This window comes from Oncorhynchus tshawytscha, linkage group LG18, assembly GCF_018296145.1.
Source record: "Oncorhynchus tshawytscha isolate Ot180627B linkage group LG18, Otsh_v2.0, whole genome shotgun sequence".
In the NCBI taxonomy this organism is placed as follows: Eukaryota; Metazoa; Chordata; class Actinopteri; order Salmoniformes; family Salmonidae; genus Oncorhynchus; species Oncorhynchus tshawytscha.
The window spans coordinates 46,187,086-46,208,754 of NC_056446.1; the positions used below are offsets into that span (position 1 = coordinate 46,187,086).

A 21,669-nucleotide genomic window follows, 5' to 3' on the forward strand; every position below is an offset into this window, starting at 1 on the left:
GAGGACATTATTATGGATAAGAGAGAGCGCTGGTAGGCTAGTCTACACGAGGACATTATTATGGATAAGAGAGAGCGCTGGTAGGCTAGTCTACACGAGGACATTATTATGGATAAGAGAGGTATTCGTCAAACAACATTCAAGCATCGATCATCATGTCACCACTTCTATTGTAAAGGAGCATCAAGATCCCAGTGCACTTTCACCACCCTGTGAAGTTCATCGTAACTTATTTCATGTGTAGCCTCATAAACGGCATGGTTTCCTGAGTCGAAGTGGGAGGACCACACACCATATCACGCGACTCCAACTTTACTTCCATATGATGGTTTTTATATCAGTATTTGCATAGTAAGTCATTTCCACCGCCATTTCTTGCATAATACATTTTACAGACACAAACAGATCTATCTCTCTCTCAGCCGTGTCTCAGATCCTCTCCCTCCGTCTGTTCTCCTCTATCTCCCCCTCATCCTCTCTGTCCGTCTCTAGCTTGTAATAAATATTTCTACCAAAACGTCAATCTCTCTCTGGGATCCCCTCCCCCTCTCTCTCCCCCTCCCCTTTCTGAGATCCTATTCCTCTCTTTTCTATAAAAACTGATTTATAAACGTGTTATTGTTTATTAGAGGGAGGGTTATTAGCGCTGTATTCAGAGTCATAAACTGGTTATTCATGTTTATAAATACAGGAGCTCTGTTAGGGGGAGGTTGCCTTGCTCCTGAAATCAGTCTTTCTGTCTCCTCGGTCTCTTGTCTCTCTCTCGTCTCTCTCCTCGGTCTCTCTCGTCTCTCTCTCCTCGGTCTCTCTCCTCGGGTCTCTCTCTCTCGTCTCTCTCCTCGGTGTGTCTCTCTCCTCGGTGTGTCTCTTGTCTCTCTCCTCGGTCTCTCTTGTCTCTCTCCTCCCCTGACAGTGCTAACCCACTGAGCTAATAAACACTGAGACTGGACTACTGCTGCTTTGCTCTGTTTACTTGAAGGCTGATGTTCTGTGCGTTGTGGTGATGTTCTGTGCGTTGGGGGTGATGATTGACCTCTGTCCTAATCCCCCCTCCCCTTTCTCCCTGTTACGACTGATTTATGTCAGGGTTTTTGTTGTTAATTTGTTACTTTATACATATGTAAATGATTTCTAATAAAGACTCCAGCCCCATTCTGTGTCTGTGTGAGAAATGAAGAACGATCGTGTATAATTACCCTTGTGAAAATGCTCATATAAGATGAGGACAATTTGTAGTGGTCTTTATAATGTTTTGACATGCTTGGTTATGATTGGCTGGCTACTCATCGCTCCAGCCAAACTCTACGCAACGCCCACAGACGTCAGTTGATTCTCTGCAATGAGTCTGGGGTTTCGTTCAGTTCTCTTGTACTGAATGAAACATTAATCCCAAAACCGTCTTTAACAGACTTTGAGGTACGTTTGCTCCCGTTTGGTGGATGTAGTCCAAGGGTTGACAACTTTTTCACCACCAAAAGGGGGTGTGTGAACGAATATACAGTTTATATTCTTATTCAATTGGAAAGGCAACATGTTTTTAAATTCCATTTATTCTATAGCTTTACTTAAACTCTCATTATGTAAAATAATTTATCAAAGAAATCACATTTGGCCTTTACCATGCGAAAGAGGGGCATGAGTCACCAAGTCTACTGATTTTATGCTCTTCTTGACTGATTCAAGCAGTCCTTTGTCCAAGGGCCAGCCGGGCTGCCTTGTTCTGAGCCAACTGCAATTTTCCTAATTCCCTTTTTGAGGCACTTGACCACACGACTGAACAGTAGTCCAGGTGTGACTAAACTAGGGCCTGTAGGACCTGCCTTGTTGATAGTGTTAAGGTAAAAACTAGGGCCTCTAGGACCTGCCTTGTTGATATTGTTAAGAAGGTAGAAACCAGGGCCTCTAGGACCTGCCTTGTTGACAGACAAGACTAGTGAGGTGTGGCTAGAAGCAATGAGTGTATTTCATATTTAAAGGGCAGTGGCCATGCTGACAGCGTTCCCCAACCTCTCTGTTTAAAGGGTCATGCTGACAGCGTTCCCCAACCCCTCTGTTTAAAGGGCCATGCTGACAGCGTTCCCCAACCTCTGTTTAAAGGGCCATGCTGACAGCGTTCCCCAACCTCTGTTTAAAGGGCCATGTGACAGCGTTCCCCAATCTCTCTGTTTAAAGGGCAGAGGTTATACTGTGGTGTCTGATTGAGCCAACACAGGGTTATATTGTGAATGTGGTGTCCGATTGAGCCAACACAGGGTTATACTGTGCATGTGGTGTCTGATTGAGCCAACACAGGGTTACACTGTGAATGTGGTGTCTGATTGAGCCAACACAGGGTTATATTGTGAATGTGGTGTCCGATTGAGCCAACACAGGGTTTTACTGTGAATGTGGTGTCTGATTGAGCCAACACAGGGTTATATTGTGAATGTGGTGTCTGATTGAGCCAACACAGGGTTATACTGTGAATGTGGTGTCTGAGCAAAAACAGGGTTTTACTGTGAATGTGGTGTCTGAGCCAACACAGGGTTATACTGTGAATGTAGTTTCCGCGAACGCAAGTACATTGTCTTTAAATTTCAATCACGCTATAAGTGATACGGATTGAATCAATGCCTAGGCCTGTGTGTGTCAAATGTAAGGTGTGTGTGTGTGCACTCCTACAGTAAGAGTCGACCAGTCGTGTTCCTTCTGGTTTTGAACCCACTGTTTATTCAGCCTCTGTAATAAAACTCTAACGATGCATGTCAGTCACAGGTCTGCCATGACAACCGGAGGCTGACCCTGATAGCCATTTAAGCCCCGCCTCTAACAAGAAGAAACTCAATCATAAACAGCTGCTAACAAAAAAAAACACTTCAAATAAATTAGTTAATATTCACCCATTTGTATATACAGTGTAGCAGTGTTGTTCATATATTTTATTAAACTTTCTCTGGGTAATAGATTCACGCTAACCTGTTAGCTTGGAGTGGCTAACGTTAAATAACTCATTCAAAACAAAAATGGAAATTGAGGTTAAAACCTGCAGAATGTATGGTTCTATCTGAATGTCCTGGGATGTTGCTCCCTACTGAACAGAAGCAGTTCTCTGCTTCCTACTGGCCTCAGCTAATCACACTGCATTGTTGGCTTCTGGATCATTCTGATTGTTGTTTTTGCTCCAGAATGGACTCGGATGGTTCTGGTCAACTGGTCCATATTGTTAATGCAGGGACTGATATGTCATATGCAACAAGCTCTGTCTCACTGCAGAACTAGTCATTCATCTACGTTTATCCAAATGTCAAATTTCAGTGTTTCTGACACTGCTGTGGTGTATCATTGCTCCAAACGTCAACATGTTTAAATGAAGGCTTACACTTAGTTATTTAACCACCCCTGTCCTCAAGGTAAAACCAAGTCTACTGGATGGTAATAGCGCTCACTGTTGCCCCAGTGGACGGTTCTGAAGGCATTTCCCAACATCCAATTCCGCAGTGATTCTTCAACGATCTCGCTGGTCATATGTACATGGTAGGTACTGAACTGGACCAGTGAGTCTGTGGAGGGAGTTTCGACTCCCCTCATCCAAGACAATCATGACAGAATTTTATGGGTTCAGAGATTAGTGAGTTTGTGTCACCTGCCTCTATCTGTAGAGGGCACTATAGATTCTTGCTCTGTGCTACCCTGTTATCTAATTTACATTAGCCATTAGCCTAGCATCCTGCTAACACCAACCATACTGATTCAGTGTACAGCGTTAGCCTGACATGTCTGGGGGGTTGGAGGGGGTAGGAGGAAGAGGCAGGATCTTGAAGCGCTGATCCGGGGAGAGAGCGGAGGAATGTTCCACGTGGCGCCTCCTCATCCGCTGCCGCCACAAAGCGATATAACGCCTCCTAAAACAGAGGTCAGACAGAGGTCAGGGGATAGCTGGGGATGTAGAAGTGTGACTGGTGTGTGTAGTTATTCATTCTATTCACCTTTATTTATCAGGTAAGTTGGCTGAGAAGGTCAACCTCGCCCTGGGGAAGAGTTACAGGTGGAGGAAAGGGGGAGAGGAGATTTGGAAAGTGAGCCATGGTTAGGGCTGTGACAGTATTACCAACACACCGGTGGACAGTCAAATTCCACGAGATCATTTAGTCACAGTAATTAGGCTCCTCCAAGCTCTGCTGGTCATTAATAGTCTACCAAACTTGCTACGTGCCTGGTACTCAGCACTCTATTGTCCATCTAATCACACACTTCATGAGCTCATGTTGCACAACATTTCTATATGCAACTGTGTGAGAGAACCAAGTGATTGCCTCTATTAAAAAGAGGAGGATCCCATCAGCTTTCTATAGGCCAGGCCTACTATATTTATTTCCTAATATTAAGCATATTGCTTATCTTTACAACAGGAGTATAGCCTACCTGGCTGGCATGAAAATGAACCAGGGGAAAAGTGTCCTCCATTTAAGTGCATAGATGACATTGTATTTTTCCCCTGTTTCGATACAGGTGCATGATAATGCTCCATTCTAAATCAAAACTAATATCACATTATTTAGTATATGTAAAGACAAGATTAAATCAAGAATATATACACACACACACATTATATATATATATATATATATATACACTTAATTCGTAGTTTTGGCTTTCAGTCACATCTGTTGCATAAACAACTAAACAACTAAACTTCCCAATGAAAATCGCTTTTGCGTTCACTTTTGAGAGTTGTTTTTCCCGCTTATTTATTGCATTTTGGTATATTCGCACTTATCGCCTACTGCCATGTGTGCATTGCTGCTCGTATATGAAGAAATTGTGATGGTGTAAACTAAATTAGATGGATTTACTGTGAAGGTGTAGACTATATTACATGGATTTATTGTAATGGTGTAGACTATATTACATGGATTTATTGTGATGGTGTAGACTATATTACATGGATTTATTGTGATGGTGTAAACTAAATTACATGGATTTACTGTGAAGGTGTAGGTAGACTATATTACATGGATTTATTGTGATGGTGTAGGTAGACTATATTACATGGATTTATTGTGATGGTGTAGGTAGGATGGATTTATTGTGATGGTGTAGGTAGACTATATTACATGGATTTATTGTGATGTTGTAGGTAGACTATATTACATGGATTTATTGTGTTGGTGTAGACTATATTACATGGATTTATTGTGATGGTGTAGACTATATTACATGGATTTAGTAGACTATATTACATGGATTTATTGTGATGGTGTAGGTAGACTATATTACATGGATTTATTGTGATGGTGTAGGTAGACTATATTACATGGATTTATTGTGATGGTGTAGACTATATTACATGGATTTATTGTGAAGGTGTAGACTATATTACATGGATTTATTGTGATGGTGTAGACTATATTACATGGATTTATTGTGATGGTGTAGGTAGACTATATTACATGGATTTATTGTGATGGTGTAGGTAGACTATATTACATGGATTTATTGTGATGGTGTAGACTTATTACATGGATTTATTGTTGTGACATGGTGTAGACTATATTACATGGACTATATTGGATTTATTGTGATGGTGTAGTAGACTATATTACATGGATTTATTGTGATGGTGTAGGTAGACTATATTACATGGATTTATTGTGATGTGATATTACATGGATTTATTGTGATGGTGTAGACTGGATATTACTATATTACATGGATTTATTGTGATGGTGTAGACTATTACATGGATTTATTGTGATGGTGTAGACTATATTACATGGATGTATTGTGATGGTGTAGACTATATTACATGGATGGATTTATTGTGATGGTGTAGACTATATTACATGGATTATTGTGATGGTGTAGACTATATTACATGGATGTATTGTTGGTGTAGACTATATTACATGGATTTATTGTGATGGTGTAGGTAGACTATATTACATGGATTTATTGTGATGGTGTAGGTAGACTATATTACATGGATTTATTGTGATGGTGTAGGTAGACTATATTACATGGATTTATTGTGATGGTGTAGGTAGACTATATTACATGGATTTATTGTGATGGTGTAGGTAGACTATATTACATGGATTAATTGTGATGGTGTAGGTAGACTATATTACATGGATTTATTGTGATGGTGTAGGTAGACTATATTACATGGATTTATTGTGATGGTGTAGGTAGACTATATTACATGGATTTATTGTGTTGGTGTAGATGGATTTAGGTAGGTAGACTATATTACATGGATTTATTGTGATGGTGTAGGTAGACTATATTACATGGATTTATTGTGATGGTGTAGACTATGACATGGATTTATTGTGATGGTGTAGACTATTACATGGATGTATTGTGATGGTGTAGACTATTACATGGATGTATTGTGATGGTGTAGGTAGACTATATTACATGGATGTATTGTGATGGTGTAGGTAGACTATATTACATGGATTTATTGTGATGGTGTAGGTAGACTATATTACATGGATTTATTGTGATGGTGTAGGTAGACTATATTACATGGATTTATTGTGATGGTGTAGGTAGACTATATTACATGGATTTATTGTGATGGTGTAGGTAGACTATATTACATGGATTTATTGTGATGGTGTGGTGTAAACTAAATATTACATGGATTTATTGTGAAGGTGTAGACTATATTACATGGATTTATGGATTTACATTGTGATGGTGTAGACTATTACATGGATGTATTGTGATGGTGTAGGTAGACTATATTACATGGATTTATTGTGATGGTGTAGGTAGACTATATTATATGGATTTATTGTGATGGTGTAGATTATTACATGGATTTATTGTGATGGTGTAGACTATTACATGGATTTGTTGTGATGGTGTAGAGTATTACATGGATGTATTGTGATGGTGTAGGTAGACTATATTACATGGATTTATTGTGATGGTGTAGGTAGACTATATTACATGGATTTATTGTGATGGTGTAGACTATATTACATGGATGTATTGTGATGGTGTAGACTATATTACATGGATGTATTGTGATGGTGTAGACTATATTACATGGATGTATTGTGATGGTGTAGACTATATTACATGGATTTATTGGTAGACTATATTACATGGATTTATTGTGATGTGTAGGTAGACTATATTACATGGATTTATTGTGATGGTGTAGGTAGACTATATTACATGGATTTATTGTGATGGTGTAGGTAGACTATATTACATGGATTTATTGTGATGGTGTAGGTAGACTATATTACATGGATTTATTGTGATGGTGTAGGTAGACTATATTACATGGATTAATTGTGATGGTGTAGGTAGACTATATTACATGGATTTATTGTGATGGTGTAGGTAGACTATATTACATGGATTTATTGTGATGGTGTAGGTAGACTATATTACATGGATTTATTGTGTTGGTGTAGATGGATAGGTAGGTAGACTATATTACATGGATTTATTGTGATGGTGTAGGTAGACTATATTACATGGATTTATTGTGATGGTGTAGACTATGACATGGATTTATTGTGATGGTGTAGACTATTACATGGATGTTACATGGATGTATTGTGATGGTGTGTAGACTATATTACATGGATTTATGGATGTATTTTGTGATGGTGTAGGTAGACTATATTACATGGATTTATTGTATTGTGATGGTGTGAGGTAGACTATATTACATGGATTTATTGTGATGGTGTAGGTAGACTATATTACATGGATTTATTGTGATGGTGTATGGGTAGACTATATTACATGGATTTATTGTGATGGTAGACTATATTACATGGTAGACTATATTACATGGATTTATTGTGATGGTGTAGGTAGACTATATTACATGGATTTATTGTGATGGTGTAGGTAGACTATATTACATGGATGTATTGTGATGGTGTAGGTAGACTATATTACATGGGATTGTATTGTAGACTATATTACATGGTGTGATGGTGTAGACTATATTACATGGATTTATTGTATTGGTGTAGACTATATTACATGGATTTATTGTGATGGTGTAGGTAGACTATATTACATGGATTTATTGTGATGGTGTAGGTAGACTATATTACATGGATTTATTGTGATGGTGTAGGTAGACTATATTACATGGATTTATTGTGTTGGTGTAGACTATATTACATGGATTTATTGTGTTGGTGTAGGTAGACTTACATGGATTTATTGTGATGGTGTAGGTAGACTATATTACATGGATTTATTGTGTTGGTGTAGACTATATTACATGGATTTATTGTGATGGTGTAGACTATTACATGGATTTATTGTGTTGGTGTAGACTATATTACATGGATTTATTGAGATGGTGTAGACTATATTACATGGATTTATTGTGATGGTGTAGGTAGACTATATTACATGGATTAATTGTGATGGTGTAGGTAGACTATATTACATGGATTTATTGTGATGGTGTAGGTAGACTATATTACATGGATTTATTGTGTTGGTGTAGACTATATTACATGGATTTATTGTGTTGGTGTAGACTATATTACATGGATTTATTGTGATGGTGTAGGTAGACTATATTACATGGATTTATTGTGTTGGTGTAGACTATTACATGGATTTATTGTGTTGGTGTAGACTATATTACATGGATTTATTGTGTTGGTGTAGACTATTACATGGATTTATTGTGTTGGTGTAGACTATATTACATGGATTTATTGTGATGGTGTAGACTATATTACATGGATTTATTGTGATGGTGTAGGTAGACTATATTACATGGATTTATTGTGATGGTGTAAACTAAATTTACATGGATTTACTGTGAAGGTGTAGACTATATTACATGGATTTATTGTGATGGTGTAGACTATTACATGGATGTATTGTGATGGTGTAGGTAGACTATATTACATGGATTTATTGTGATGGTGTAGGTAGACTATATTACATGGATTTATTGTGATGGTGTAGGTAGACTATATTACATGGATTTATTGTGATGGTGTAGACTATATTACATGGATGTATTGTGATGGTGTAGACTATATTACATGGATGTATTGTGATGGTGTAGACTATATTACATGGATGTATTGTGATGGTGTAGACTATTACATGGATTTATTGTATTGGTGTAGACTATATTACATGGATTTATTGTGATGGTGTAGGTAGACTATATTACATGGATTTATTGTGATGGTGTAGGTAGACTATATTACATGGATTTATTGTGATGGTGTAGACTATATTACATGGATGTATTGTGATGGTGTAGACTATATTACATGGATGTATTGTGATGGTGTAGACTATATTACATGGATGTATTGTGATGGTGTAGACTATTACATGGATTTATTGTATTGGTGTAGACTATATTACATGGATTTATTGTGATGGTGTAGACTATATTACATGGATGTATTGTGATGGTGTAGACTATATTACATGGATTTATTGTGATGGTGTAGGTAGACTATATTACATGGATTTATTGTGATGGTGTAGGTAGACTATATTACATGGATTTATTGTGATGGTGTAGACTATATTACATGGATGTATTGTGATGGTGTAGACTATATTACATGGATGTATTGTGATGGTGTAGACTATATTACATGGATGTATTGTGATGGTGTAGACTATATTACATGGATTTATTGTATTGGTGTAGACTATATTACATGGATTTATTGTGATGGTGTAGGTAGACTATATTACATGGATTTATTGTGATGGTGTAGGTAGACTATATTACATGGATTTATTGTGATGGTGTAGGTAGACTATATTACATGGATTTATTGTGATGGTGTAGGTAGACTATATTACATGGATGTATTGTGATGGTGTAGGTAGACTATATTACATGGATTTATTGTGATGGTGTAGGTAGACTATATTACATGGATTTATTGTAATGGTGTAGGTAGACTATATTACATGGATTTATTGTGTTGGTGTAGACTATTACATGGATTTATTGTGTTGGTGTAGACTATATTACATGGATTTATTGTGATGGTGTAGGTAGACTATATTACATGGATTAATTGTGATGGTGTAGGTAGACTATATTACATGGATTTATTGTGATGGTGTAAACTAAATTTACATGGATTTACTGTGAAGGTGTAGACTATATTACATGGATTTATTGTGATGGTGTAGACTATTACATGGATGTATTGTGATGGTGTAGGTAGACTATATTACATGGATTTATTGTGATGGTGTAGACTATGACATGGATTTATTGTGATGGTGTAGACTATTACATGGATGTATTGTGATGGTGTAGACTATTACATGGATGTATTGTGATGTGTAGGTAGACTATATTACATGGATTTATTGTGATGGTGTAGGTAGACTATATTACATGGATTTATTGTGATGGTGTAGACTATATTACATGGATTTATTGTGATGGTGTAGGTAGACTATATTACATGGATGTATTGTGATGGTGTAGGTAGACTATATTACATGGATTTATTGTAATGGTGTAGGTAGACTATATTACATGGATTTATTGTGATGGTGTAGGTAGACTATATTACATGGATGTATTGTGGTGGTGTAGGTAGACTATATTACATGGATGTATTGTGATGGTGTAGACTATATTACATGGATGTATTGTGATGGTGTAGACTATATTACATGGATTTATTGTATTGGTGTAGACTATATTACATGGATTTATTGTGATGGTGTAGGTAGACTATATTACATGGATTTATTGTGATGGTGTAGGTAGACTATATTACATGGATTTATTGTGATGGTGTAGACTATTACATGGATTTATTGTGATGGTGTAGACTATATTACATGGATTTATTGTGATGGTGTAGACTATATTACATGGATTTATTGTGTTGGTGTAGACTATATTACATGGATTTATTGTGATGGTGTAGGTAGACTATATTACATGGATTTATTGTGATGGTGTAGACTATTATATGGATTTATTGTGATGGTGTAGGTAGACTATATTACATGGATTTATTGTGATGGTGTAGGTAGACTATATTACATGGATTTATTGTGATGGTGTAGGTAGACTATATTACATGGATTTATTGCGATGGTGTAGACTATATTACATGGATTTATTGTGTTGGTGTAGACTATATTACATGGATTTATTGTGATGGTGTAGGTAGACTATATTACATGGATTAATTGTGATGGTGTAGGTAGACTATATTACATGGATTTATTGTGATGGTGTAAACTAAATTTACATGGATTTACTGTGAAGGTGTAGACTATATTACATGGATTTATTGTGATGGTGTAGACTTACATGGATTTATTGTGATGGTGTAGGTAGACTATATTACATGGATTTATTGTGATGGTGTAGACTATATTACATGGATGTATTGTGATGGTGTAGACTATATTACATGGATTTATTGTGATGGTGTAGGTAGACTATATTACATGGATTAATTGTGATGGTGTAGGTAGACTATATTACATGGATTTATTGTGATGGTGTAAACTAAATTTACATGGATTTACTGTGAAGGTGTAGACTATATTACATGGATTTATTGTGATGGTGTAGACTATTACATGGATGTATTGTGATGGTGTAGGTAGACTATATTACATGGATTTATTGTGATGGTGTAGGTAGACTATATTACATGGATTTATTGTGATGGTGTAGATTATTACATGGATTTATTGTGATGGTGTAGACTATTACATGGATTTATTGTGATGGTGTAGACTATTACATGGATGTATTGTGATGGTGTAGACTATTACATGGATGTATTGTGATGGTGTAGGTAGACTATATTACATGGATTTATTGTGATGGTGTAGGTAGACTATATTACATGGATTTATTGTGATGGTGTAGACTATATTACATGGATTTATTGTGATGGTGTAGGTAGACTATATTACATGGATTTATTGTGATGGTGTAGGTAGACTATATTACATGGATTTATTGTGATGGTGTAGGTAGACTATATTACATGGATTTATTGTGATGGTGTAGACTATATTACATGGATGTATTGTGATGGTGTAGACTATATTACATGGATGTATTGTGATGGTGTAGACTATATTACATGGATGTATTGTGATGGTGTAGACTATATTACATGGATTTATTGTATTGGTGTAGACTATATTACATGGATTTATTGTGATGGTGTAGGTAGACTATATTACATGGATTTATTGTGATGGTGTAGGTAGACTATATTACATGGATTTATTGTGATGTGTAGGTAGACTATATTACATGGATTTATTGTGATGGTGTAGACTATATTACATGGATTTATTGTGATGGTGTAGACTATATTACATGGATTTATTGTGATGGTGTAGACTATATTACATGGATTTATTGTGTTGGTGTAGACTATATTACATGGATTTATTGTGATGGTGTAGGTAGACTATATTACATGGATTTATTGTGATGGTGTAGGTAGACTATATTACATGGATTTATTGTGATGGTGTAGGTAGACTATATTACATGGATTTATTGCGATGGTGTAGACTATATTACATGGATTTATTGTGTTGGTGTAGACTATATTACATGGATTTATTGTGATGGTGTAGGTAGACTATATTACATGGATTAATTGTGATGGTGTAGGTAGACTATATTACATGGATTTATTGTGATGGTGTAAACTAAATTTACATGGATTTACTGTGAAGGTGTAGACTATATTACATGGATTTATTGTGATGGTGTAGACTATTACATGGATTTATTGTGATGGTGTAGACTATTACATGGATGTATTGTGATGGTGTAGACTATTACATGGATGTATTGTGATGGTGTAGACTTACATGGATGTATTGTGATGGTGTAGGTAGACTATATTACATGGATTTATTGTGATGGTGTAGGTAGACTATATTACATGGATTTATTGTGATGGTGTAGACTATTACATGGATGTATTGTGATGGTGTAGACTATATTACATGGATGTATTGTGATGGTGTAGACTATATTACATGGATGTATTGTGATGGTGTAGACTATATTACATGGATTTATTGTGATGGTGTAGGTAGACTATATTACATGGATTTATTGTGAAGGTGTAGACTATATTACATGGATTTATTGTGATGGTGTAGACTATTACATGGATTTATTGTGATGGTGTAGACTATTACATGGATTTATTGTGATGGTGTAGGTAGACTATATTACATGGATTTATTGTGATGGTGTAGGTAGACTATATTACATGGATTTATTGTGATGGTGTAGACTATTATATGGATTTATTGTGATGGTGTAGACTTACATGGATTTATTGTGATGGTGTAGGTAGACTATATTACATGGATTTATTGTATTGGTGTAGACTATATTACATGGATTTATTGTGATGGTGTAGGTAGACTATATTACATGGATTTATTGTGATGGTGTAGGTAGACTATATTACATGGATTTATTGTGATGGTGTAGACTATTATATGGATTTATTGTGATGGTGTAGACTTACATGGATTTATTGTGATGGTGTAGGTAGACTATATTACATGGATTTATTGTGATGGTGTAGGTAGACTATATTACATGGATTTATTGTGATGGTGTAGGTAGACTATATTACATGGATTTATTGTGATGGTGTAGGTAGACTATATTACATGGATTTATTGTGATGGTGTAGACTATATTACATGGATTTATTGTGTTGGTGTAGACTATATTACATGGATTTATTGCGATGGTGTAGACTATATTACATGGATTTATTGTGATGGTGTAGGTAGACTATATTACATGGATTTATTGTGATGGTGTAGGTAGACTATACTACATGGATTTATTGTGGAGGTGTAGGTAGACTATATTACATTGTGGAGGTGGAGGCTATATTATATGGATTTGTTAGACTTTTTAAAGTGTAGATGTTCCAAAGGTCTGCATCAGTGTCTTGTAGGATATGTGGAAGCCAGGAAATGCTGAATGTGTTTGTTAATTAATGGTCAATTACCATGAAGACCGCCAGTTACTTGGTTGTCAATCACCGGTTTACCAAATGTCATGACCACCACAGCCATGGTTGTAATGGTTTGGGGTGGGAGTTTAGCCATAGCCCCAGGGTTAAGACCTAGTCGATGCCCTGGGATGTCTGGTGACCACGGGAAGTCTCAGCTGAAGGACAGCTGGTACCGAGCTGGTAACCTAGCAAGCATCATACACTTAAAGGGGAAGTTCACTATTTTGCAACTTGATGTTCGATGGTTCCTAATATACTGATCTTACCCTTTAATAACAAACAATTGCTATTAAAGTTAATAAATTATGATTAATTCTACTTCTATTGATTAGAAGATTAATAATAGTTGTGTGATGGAACAGGTACACTGCCCTCTACTGGCCCTCCAATGCCACTACCACCAGCATATAGTCTGTATGCGTCTGTCCTACCTCAGTAGCGTACAGTATATCCATGATCTTGGAGAGTGTTGGGCTGGTGTTGGTCTCATTCTCCCGACAGATCAGCTCGATATCTCTCAGCTTACTGAAGTAGAAATCTCTCTCCTTCTCAAGACCATCCACTGTCAGTTTCAGGTCCAACATCTATACACACACACACATATGATGAGGAAAGGGGAGAGGCAGGTAGGTGGAGGGAGAGGCAGGTAGGTGGAGGGAGAGGCAGGTAGGTGGAGGGAGAGGCAGGTAGGTGGAGGGAGAGGCAGGTAGGTGGAGGGAGAGGCAGGTAGGTGGAGGGAGAGGCAGGTAGGTGAAGGGAGAGGCAGGTAGGTGAAGGAGAGGCAGGTAGGTGGAGGGAGAGGCAGGTAGGTGGAGGGAGAGGCAGGTAGGTGGAGGGAGAGGCAGGTAGGTGGAGGGAGAGGCAGGTAGGTGGAGGGAGAGGCAGGTAGGTGGAGGGAGAGGCAGGTAGGTGGAGGGAGAGGCAGGTAGGTGGAGGGAGAGTGGGAGAGGGGTAGGTAGGTGGAGAGGGGTAGGTAGGTGGAGAGAGGGGTAGGAGAGGGAGAGTGGGAGAGGTGGAGAGTGGGAGAGGGGTAGGTAGGTGGAGAGGGGTAGGTAGGTGGAGAGGGGTAGGTAGGTGGAGAGAGGGGTAGGGAGGGGTAGGTAGGTGGAGAGAGCGGTAGGAGGGTTGGAGAGAGGGGTAGGAAGTTTGGAGAGAGGAGTAGGAGGGTTGGAGAGAGGGGTAGGAGGGTTGGAGAGAGGGGTAGGAGGGTTGGAGAGAGGGTTAGGAGGGTTGGAGAGAGGGTTAGGAGGTAGGTAGGTGGAAAGGGGTAGGAGGTCGGTAGGTGGAGATTGGGGTAGGAGGTAGGTAGGTGGAGAGAGGGGTAGGAGGTCGGTAGGTGGAGATTGGGGTAAGAGAGGGGTAGGAGAGGGGTAGGAGGTAGGTAGGTGGAGAGAGGGGTAGGTGGTAGGTAGGTGGAGAGGGGGTAGGAGGTAGGTAGGTGGAGAGGGGGGTAGGAGGTAGGTAGGTGGAGGGGGGGTAGGAGGTAGGTAGGTGGAGAGGGGGGTAGGAGGTAGGTAGGTGGAGAGGGGGTAGGAGGTAGGTAGGTGGAGAGGGGGGTAGGAGGTAGGTAGGCAGGTAGGTGGAGAGAGGGGTAGGAGGTAGGTAGGTGGAGAGGGGGTAGGAGGTAGGTAGGTGGAGAGGGGGTAGGAGGTAGGTAGGTGGAGAGGGGGTAGGAGGTAGGTAGGTAGGTAGGTAGGTGGAGAGAGGGGCAGAAGGTAGGTAGGTGGATAGGAGGTAGGTAGGTAGGCAGGTGGAGAGAGGGGTAGAAGGTAGGTAGGTGGATAGGAGGTAGGTAGGTAGGTGGAGAGAGGGGCAGGAGGTAGGTAGGTGGAGAGAGGGGTAGGAGGTCGGTAGGTGGAGAGGGGGTAGGAGGTAGGTAGGTGGAGAGGGGGTAGGAGGTAGGTAGGTGGAGAGGGGGTAGGAGGTAGGTAGGTGGAGAGGGGGTAGGAGGTAGGTAGGTGGAGAGGGGGGGTAGGAGGTAGGTAGGTGGAGAGGGGGTAGGAGGCAGGTAGGTGGAGAGGGGGCAGGAGGCAGGTAGGCAGGCAGGCAGGCAGGCAGGCAGGCAGGCAGGCAGGCAGGTGGAGAGAGGGGGCAGAAGGCAGGCAGGTGGATAGGAGGTAGGCAGGCAGGTAGGTGGAGAGAGGGGTAGAAGGTAGGTAGGTGGATAGGAGGTAGGTAGGTAGGTAGGTGGAGAGAGGGGTAGGAGGTAGGTAGGTGGAGAGAGGGGTAGGAGGTCGGTAGGTGGAGAGAGGGGTAGGAGGTCGGTAGGTAGAGAGTAAATATCACAGTTACATAAGTATTCAGACCCTTTACTCAGCAATTTGTTGAAGCACCTTCGACAGCGATTACAGAATCGAGTCTTCTTGGGTATGATGCTACAAGTTTGGCACACCTGTATTTGGGGAGTTTCTCCCATTCTTCTCTGCAGATCCTCTCAAACTGTCAGGTTGGATGGGGAACTTTGCTACACAGCTATTTTCAGGTCTCTCCAGAGAGGTTCGATTGGGTTCAACTCCGGGCTATGGCTGGGTCACTCAAGGACATTCAGAGACTTGTCCCGAAGCCACTCCTGTGTTGTCTTGGCTGTGTGCTTAGGGTAGTTGTACTGTTGGAAGGTGAACCGTCGCCCCAGTCTGAGGTCCTCTGGAGTAGGTTGTCATCAAGGATCGCTCTGTTCATCTTTCCCTCGATCCTGACTAGTCTCCCAGTCCCTGCCGCTGAAAAACATCCCCACAACAGAGATAGAGATGGTTCCTGGTTTCCTCCAGATGTGACACTTGGCATTCAGCACAGAGTTCAATCTTGGTTTCATCAGACCAGAGAATCTTGTTTCTGCGAGTCGTTTAGGTGCCTTTTGGAATACTCCAAGCGGGCTGTCATGTGCCTTTTACCGAGGAGCGGCTTTAGTCTGGCCACTCTACCATAAAGGTCTGATTAGTGGAGTGCTGCAGGACCTCCCTGACCAAGGCCCTTCTCCCCCGATTGCTCAGTTGCTCAGCTCTAAGAAGAGTCTTGGTGTTTCCAAACCTCTTCCATTTAAGACAGGTCTGTGCCTTTCCAAATCATGTCCAATCAATTGAATTTACCTCAGGTGGACTCCAACCAAGTTGAAGAAACATCTCAAGGATGATCAATGGGAAACAGGATGCACCTGAGATCAATTTCAAGTCTCATAGTAAAGGGTCTGAATATTTATGTAAATAAGGTATTTCTGTTTTGTATTTTTAATACATTTCTAAAAAACAGTTTTCGCTTTGTCATTAAGGAGTATTGTGTGTAGATTGAGGATTTTTTATATTTTTTAAATTTTAGAATAAAGATGTAACATAACACTTTCCCGAAGGCACTGTATATCAAACATTTAGAAAAAAATATATATAGAGAATAAATTAGGTACTTCTTTGATAAGAATTCTTATTTTCATGTTTGTATTTCTGTGTGTGTGTGTGTACCTGCTGGTTCAGTTCTAGTATCTCAGCGTCTGGCGCTCTGGTGGGCGTCGCCCTGCGCATGGGGGCGGACTGTATCTGCCTCAGGGGGGCGTGGAATGTCTTGGTCGCCATGGGAGACGTCCTCTGGGGGCCTGGACACACAACCAATCTTAACCACTCTCACTAGCACCCAATCAACAGCTACCTACATCAGTTCTACTATAATAACCTGAACAAAGACTTGCCAAAAGTTCAAACAAACTAAGGGAAAACAAAGCACCTGATTTATACCGTAGAGGGAGAAAACAAAGTCAAAGCAAAGCACATGAACACAGGCAGGATAGATCAATTTTACATGGGGTAGAGGAGGGTCATTTGGGTTTGTGGAAATGAGATGACCTGGTGAGGACATGATGATGTAGCAGAGGAGGTGTGTACCTGGGTTGGGTGAGGACATGATGATGTAGCAGGGGAGGTGTGTACCTGGGTTGGGTGAGGACATGATGATGTAGCAGGGGAGGTGTGTACCTGGGTTGGGTGAGGACATGATGATGTAGCAGGGGAGGTGTGTACCTGGGTTGGGTGAGGACATGATGATGTAGCAGGGGGTGTGTACCTGGGTTGGGTGAGGACATGATGATGTAGCAGAGGAGGTGTGTACCTGGGTTGGGTGAGGACATGATGATGTAGCAGAGGAGGTGTGTACCTGGGTTGGGTGAGGACATGATGATGTAGCAGAGGAGGTGTGTACCTGGGTTGGGTGAGGACATGATGATGTAGCAGAGGAGGTGTGTACCTGGGTTGGGTGAGGACATGATGATGTAGCAGAGGAGGTGTGTACCTGGGTTGGGTGAGGACATGATGATGTAGCAGAGGAGGTGTGTACCTGGGTTGGGTGAGGACATGATGTAGTAGAGGAGATGTGTACCTGGGTTGGGTGAGGACATGATGATGTAGCAGAGGAGGTGTGTACCTGGGTTGGGTGAGGACATGATGTAGTAGAGGAGATGTGTACCTGGGTTGGGTGAGGACATGATGATGTAGCAGGGGAGGTGTGTACCTGGGTTGGGTGAGGACATGATGTAGTAGAGGAGATGTGTACCTGGGTTGGGTGAGGACATGATGATGTAGCAGAGGAGGTGTGTACCTGGGTTGGGTGAGGACATGATGTAGTAGAGGAGATGTGTACCTGGGTTGGGTGAGGACATGATGATGTAGCAGAGGAGGTGTGTACCTGGGTTGGGTGAGGACATGATGATGTAGCAGAGGAGGTGTGTACCTGGGTTGGGTGAGGACATGATGATGTAGCAGAGGAGGTGTGTACCTGGGCTGGGTGAGGACATGATGTAGTAGAGGAGATGTGTACCTGGGTTGGGTGAGGACATGATGATGTAGCAGGGAGGTGTGTACCTGGGCTGGGTGAGGACATGATGTAGTAGAGGAGATGTGTACCTGGGTTGGGTGAGGACATGATGATGTAGCAGGGGAGGTGTGTACCTGGGTTGGGTGAGGACATGATGATGTAGCAGAGGTGTGTACCTGGGCTGGGTGAGGACATGATGTAGCAGAGGAGGTGTGTACCTGGGCTGGGTGAGGACATGATGATGTAGCAGAGGAGGTGTGTACCTGGGTTGGGTGAGGACATGATGATGTAGCAGAGGAGGTGTGTACCTGGGTTGGGTGAGGACATGATGATGTAGCAGGGGAGGTGTGTACCTGGGTTGGGTGAGGACATGATGATGTAGCAGAGGTGTGTACCTGGGCTGGGTGAGGACATGATGATGTAGCAGGGGAGGTGTGTACCTGGGTTGGGTGAGGACATGATGATGATGTAGCAGAGGACATGATGATGTAGCAGGGGAGGTGTGTACCTGGGCTGGATGAGGACATGATGATGTTGCAGAGGTGTGTACCTGGGCTGGGTGAGGACATGATGATGTAGCAGGGGAGGTGTGTACCTGGGTTGGGTGAGGATATGATGATGTAGCAGAGGACATGATGATGTAGCAGGGGAGGTGTGTACCTGGGTTGGGTGAGGATATGATGATGTAGCAGAGGACATGATGATGTAGCAGAGGAGGTGTGTACCTGGGTTGGGTGAGGACATGATGTAGCAGAGGAGGTGTGTACCTGGGCTGGGTGAGGACATGATGATGTAGCAGAGGTGTGTACCTGGGTTGGGTGAGGACATGATGATGATGTAGCAGAGGAGGTGTGTACCTGGGTTGGGTGAGGACATGATGATGATGTAGCAGAGGAGGTGTGTACCTGGGATGGGTGAGGACATGATGATGTAGCAGAGGAGGTGTGTACCTGGGTTGGGTGAGGACATGATGATGATGTAGCAGAGGAGGTGTGTACCTTGGCTGGGTGAGGACATGATGATGATGTAGCAGAGGAGGTGTGTACCTGGGTTGGGTGAGGACATGATGATGATGTAGCAGAGGACATGATGATGATGATGATGTAGCAGAGGATGTGTGTACCTGGGTTGAGTGAGGACATGATGATGATGTAGCAGAGGAGGTGTGTACCTGGGTTGGGTGAGGACATGATGATGATGTAGCAGAGGAGGTGTGTACCTGGGTTGGGTGAGGACATGATGATGATGTAGCAGAGGTGGTGTGTACCTGGGTTGGGTGAGGACATGATGTAGCAGAGGAGGTGTGTACCTGGGTTGGGTGAGGACATGATGATGTAGCAGAGGAGGTGTGTACCTGGGTTGGGTGAGGACATGATGATGTAGCAGAGGAGGTGTGTACCTGGGTTGGGTGAGGACATGATGATGTAGCAGAGGAGGTGTGTACCTGGGTTGGGTGAGGACATGATGATGTAGCAGAGGAGGTGTGTACCTGGGCTGGGTGAGGACATGATGATGATGTAGCAGGGGAGGTGTGTACCTGAGTTGGGTGAGGACATGATGATGTAGAAGAGGACATGATGATGATGTAGCAGGGGAGGTGTGTACCTGGGTTGGGTGAGGACATGATGATGTAGCAGAGGAGGTGTGTACCTGGGCTGGGTGAGGACATGATGATGTAGCAGAGGAGGTGTGTACCTGGGTTGGGTGAGGACATGATGATGTAGCAGAGGAGGTGTGTACCTGGGCTGGGTGAGGACATGATGATGTAGCAGAGGAGGTGTGTACCTGGGTTGGGTGAGGACATGATGATGATGTAGCAGAGGAGGTGTGTACCTGGGTTGGGTGAGGACATGATGATGATGTAGCAGAGGAGGTGTGTACCTGGGTTGGGTGAGGACATGATAATGTAGCAGAGGAGGTGTGTACCTGGGTTGGGTGAGGACATGATGATGTAGCAGAGGAGGTGTGTACCTGGGCTGGGTGAGGACATGATGATGATGTAGCAGAGGAGGTGTGTACCTGGGCTGGGTGAGGACATGATGATGTAGCAGAGGAGGTGTGTACCTGGGTTGGGTGAGGACATGATTGTGTACCTGGGCTGGGTGAGGACATGATGATGATGTAGCAGAGGAGGTGTGTACCTGGGTTGGGTGAGGACATGATGATGATGTAGCAGAGGAGGTGTGTACCTGGGTTGGGTGAGGACATGATGATGATGTAGCAGAGGAGGTGTGTACCTGGGTTGGGTGAGGACATGATGATGTAGCAGAGGAGGTGTGTACCTGGGTTGGGTGAGGACATGATGATGTAGCAGAGGAGGTGTGTACCTGGGTTGGGTGAGGACATGATGATGTAGCAGAGGAGGTGTGTACCTGGGTTGGGTGAGGACATGATGATGTAGCAGAGGAGGTGTGTACCTGGGCTGGGTGAGGACATGATGATGATGTAGCAGGGAGGTGTGTACCTGAGTTGGGTGAGGACATGATGATGTAGAAGAGGACATGATGATGATGTAGCAGGGGAGGTGTGTACCTGGGTTGGGTGAGGACATGATGATGTAGCAGAGGAGGTGTGTACCTGGGCTGGGTGAGGACATGATGATGTAGCAGAGGAGGTGTGTACCTGGGTTGGGTGAGGACATGATGATGTAGCAGAGGAGGTGTGTACCTGGGCTGGGTGAGGACATGATGATGTAGCAGAGGAGGTGTGTACCTGGGTTGGGTGAGGACATGATGATGATGTAGCAGAGGAGGTGTGTACCTGGGTTGGGTGAGGACATGATGATGATGTAGCAGAGGAGGTGTGTACCTGGGTTGGGTGAGGACATGATAATGTAGCAGAGGAGGTGTGTACCTGG

At 41.8% G+C, this 21,669-nt stretch overlaps 1 protein-coding gene across 4 annotated transcripts in view; it reads right to left on the minus strand.

The window, feature by feature from the left end:
* Positions 1-2,686: 2,686 nt before the first annotated feature.
* The window catches only part of mapre3b (microtubule-associated protein, RP/EB family, member 3b), a 65,013-nt gene continuing 46,030 nt past the window's right edge, over positions 2,687-21,669 (minus strand). For 3 of the 4 annotated variants that reach the window (XM_042301147.1, XM_042301148.1, XM_042301149.1), the window contains 3 exons: positions 17,471-17,601; positions 14,450-14,602; positions 2,687-3,881 (listed from right to left, as the gene is read on the minus strand). In XM_042301147.1, coding sequence (XP_042157081.1) covers positions 3,699-3,881; positions 14,450-14,602; positions 17,471-17,601 — 467 coding nt within the window. In that variant the 3' untranslated portion in view covers positions 2,687-3,698. Of the gene's footprint in view, positions 3,882-3,965; positions 4,008-14,449; positions 14,603-17,470; positions 17,602-21,669 lie in introns of all 4 variants that reach the window. The other variant, XM_042301150.1, reaches the window with a different exon arrangement.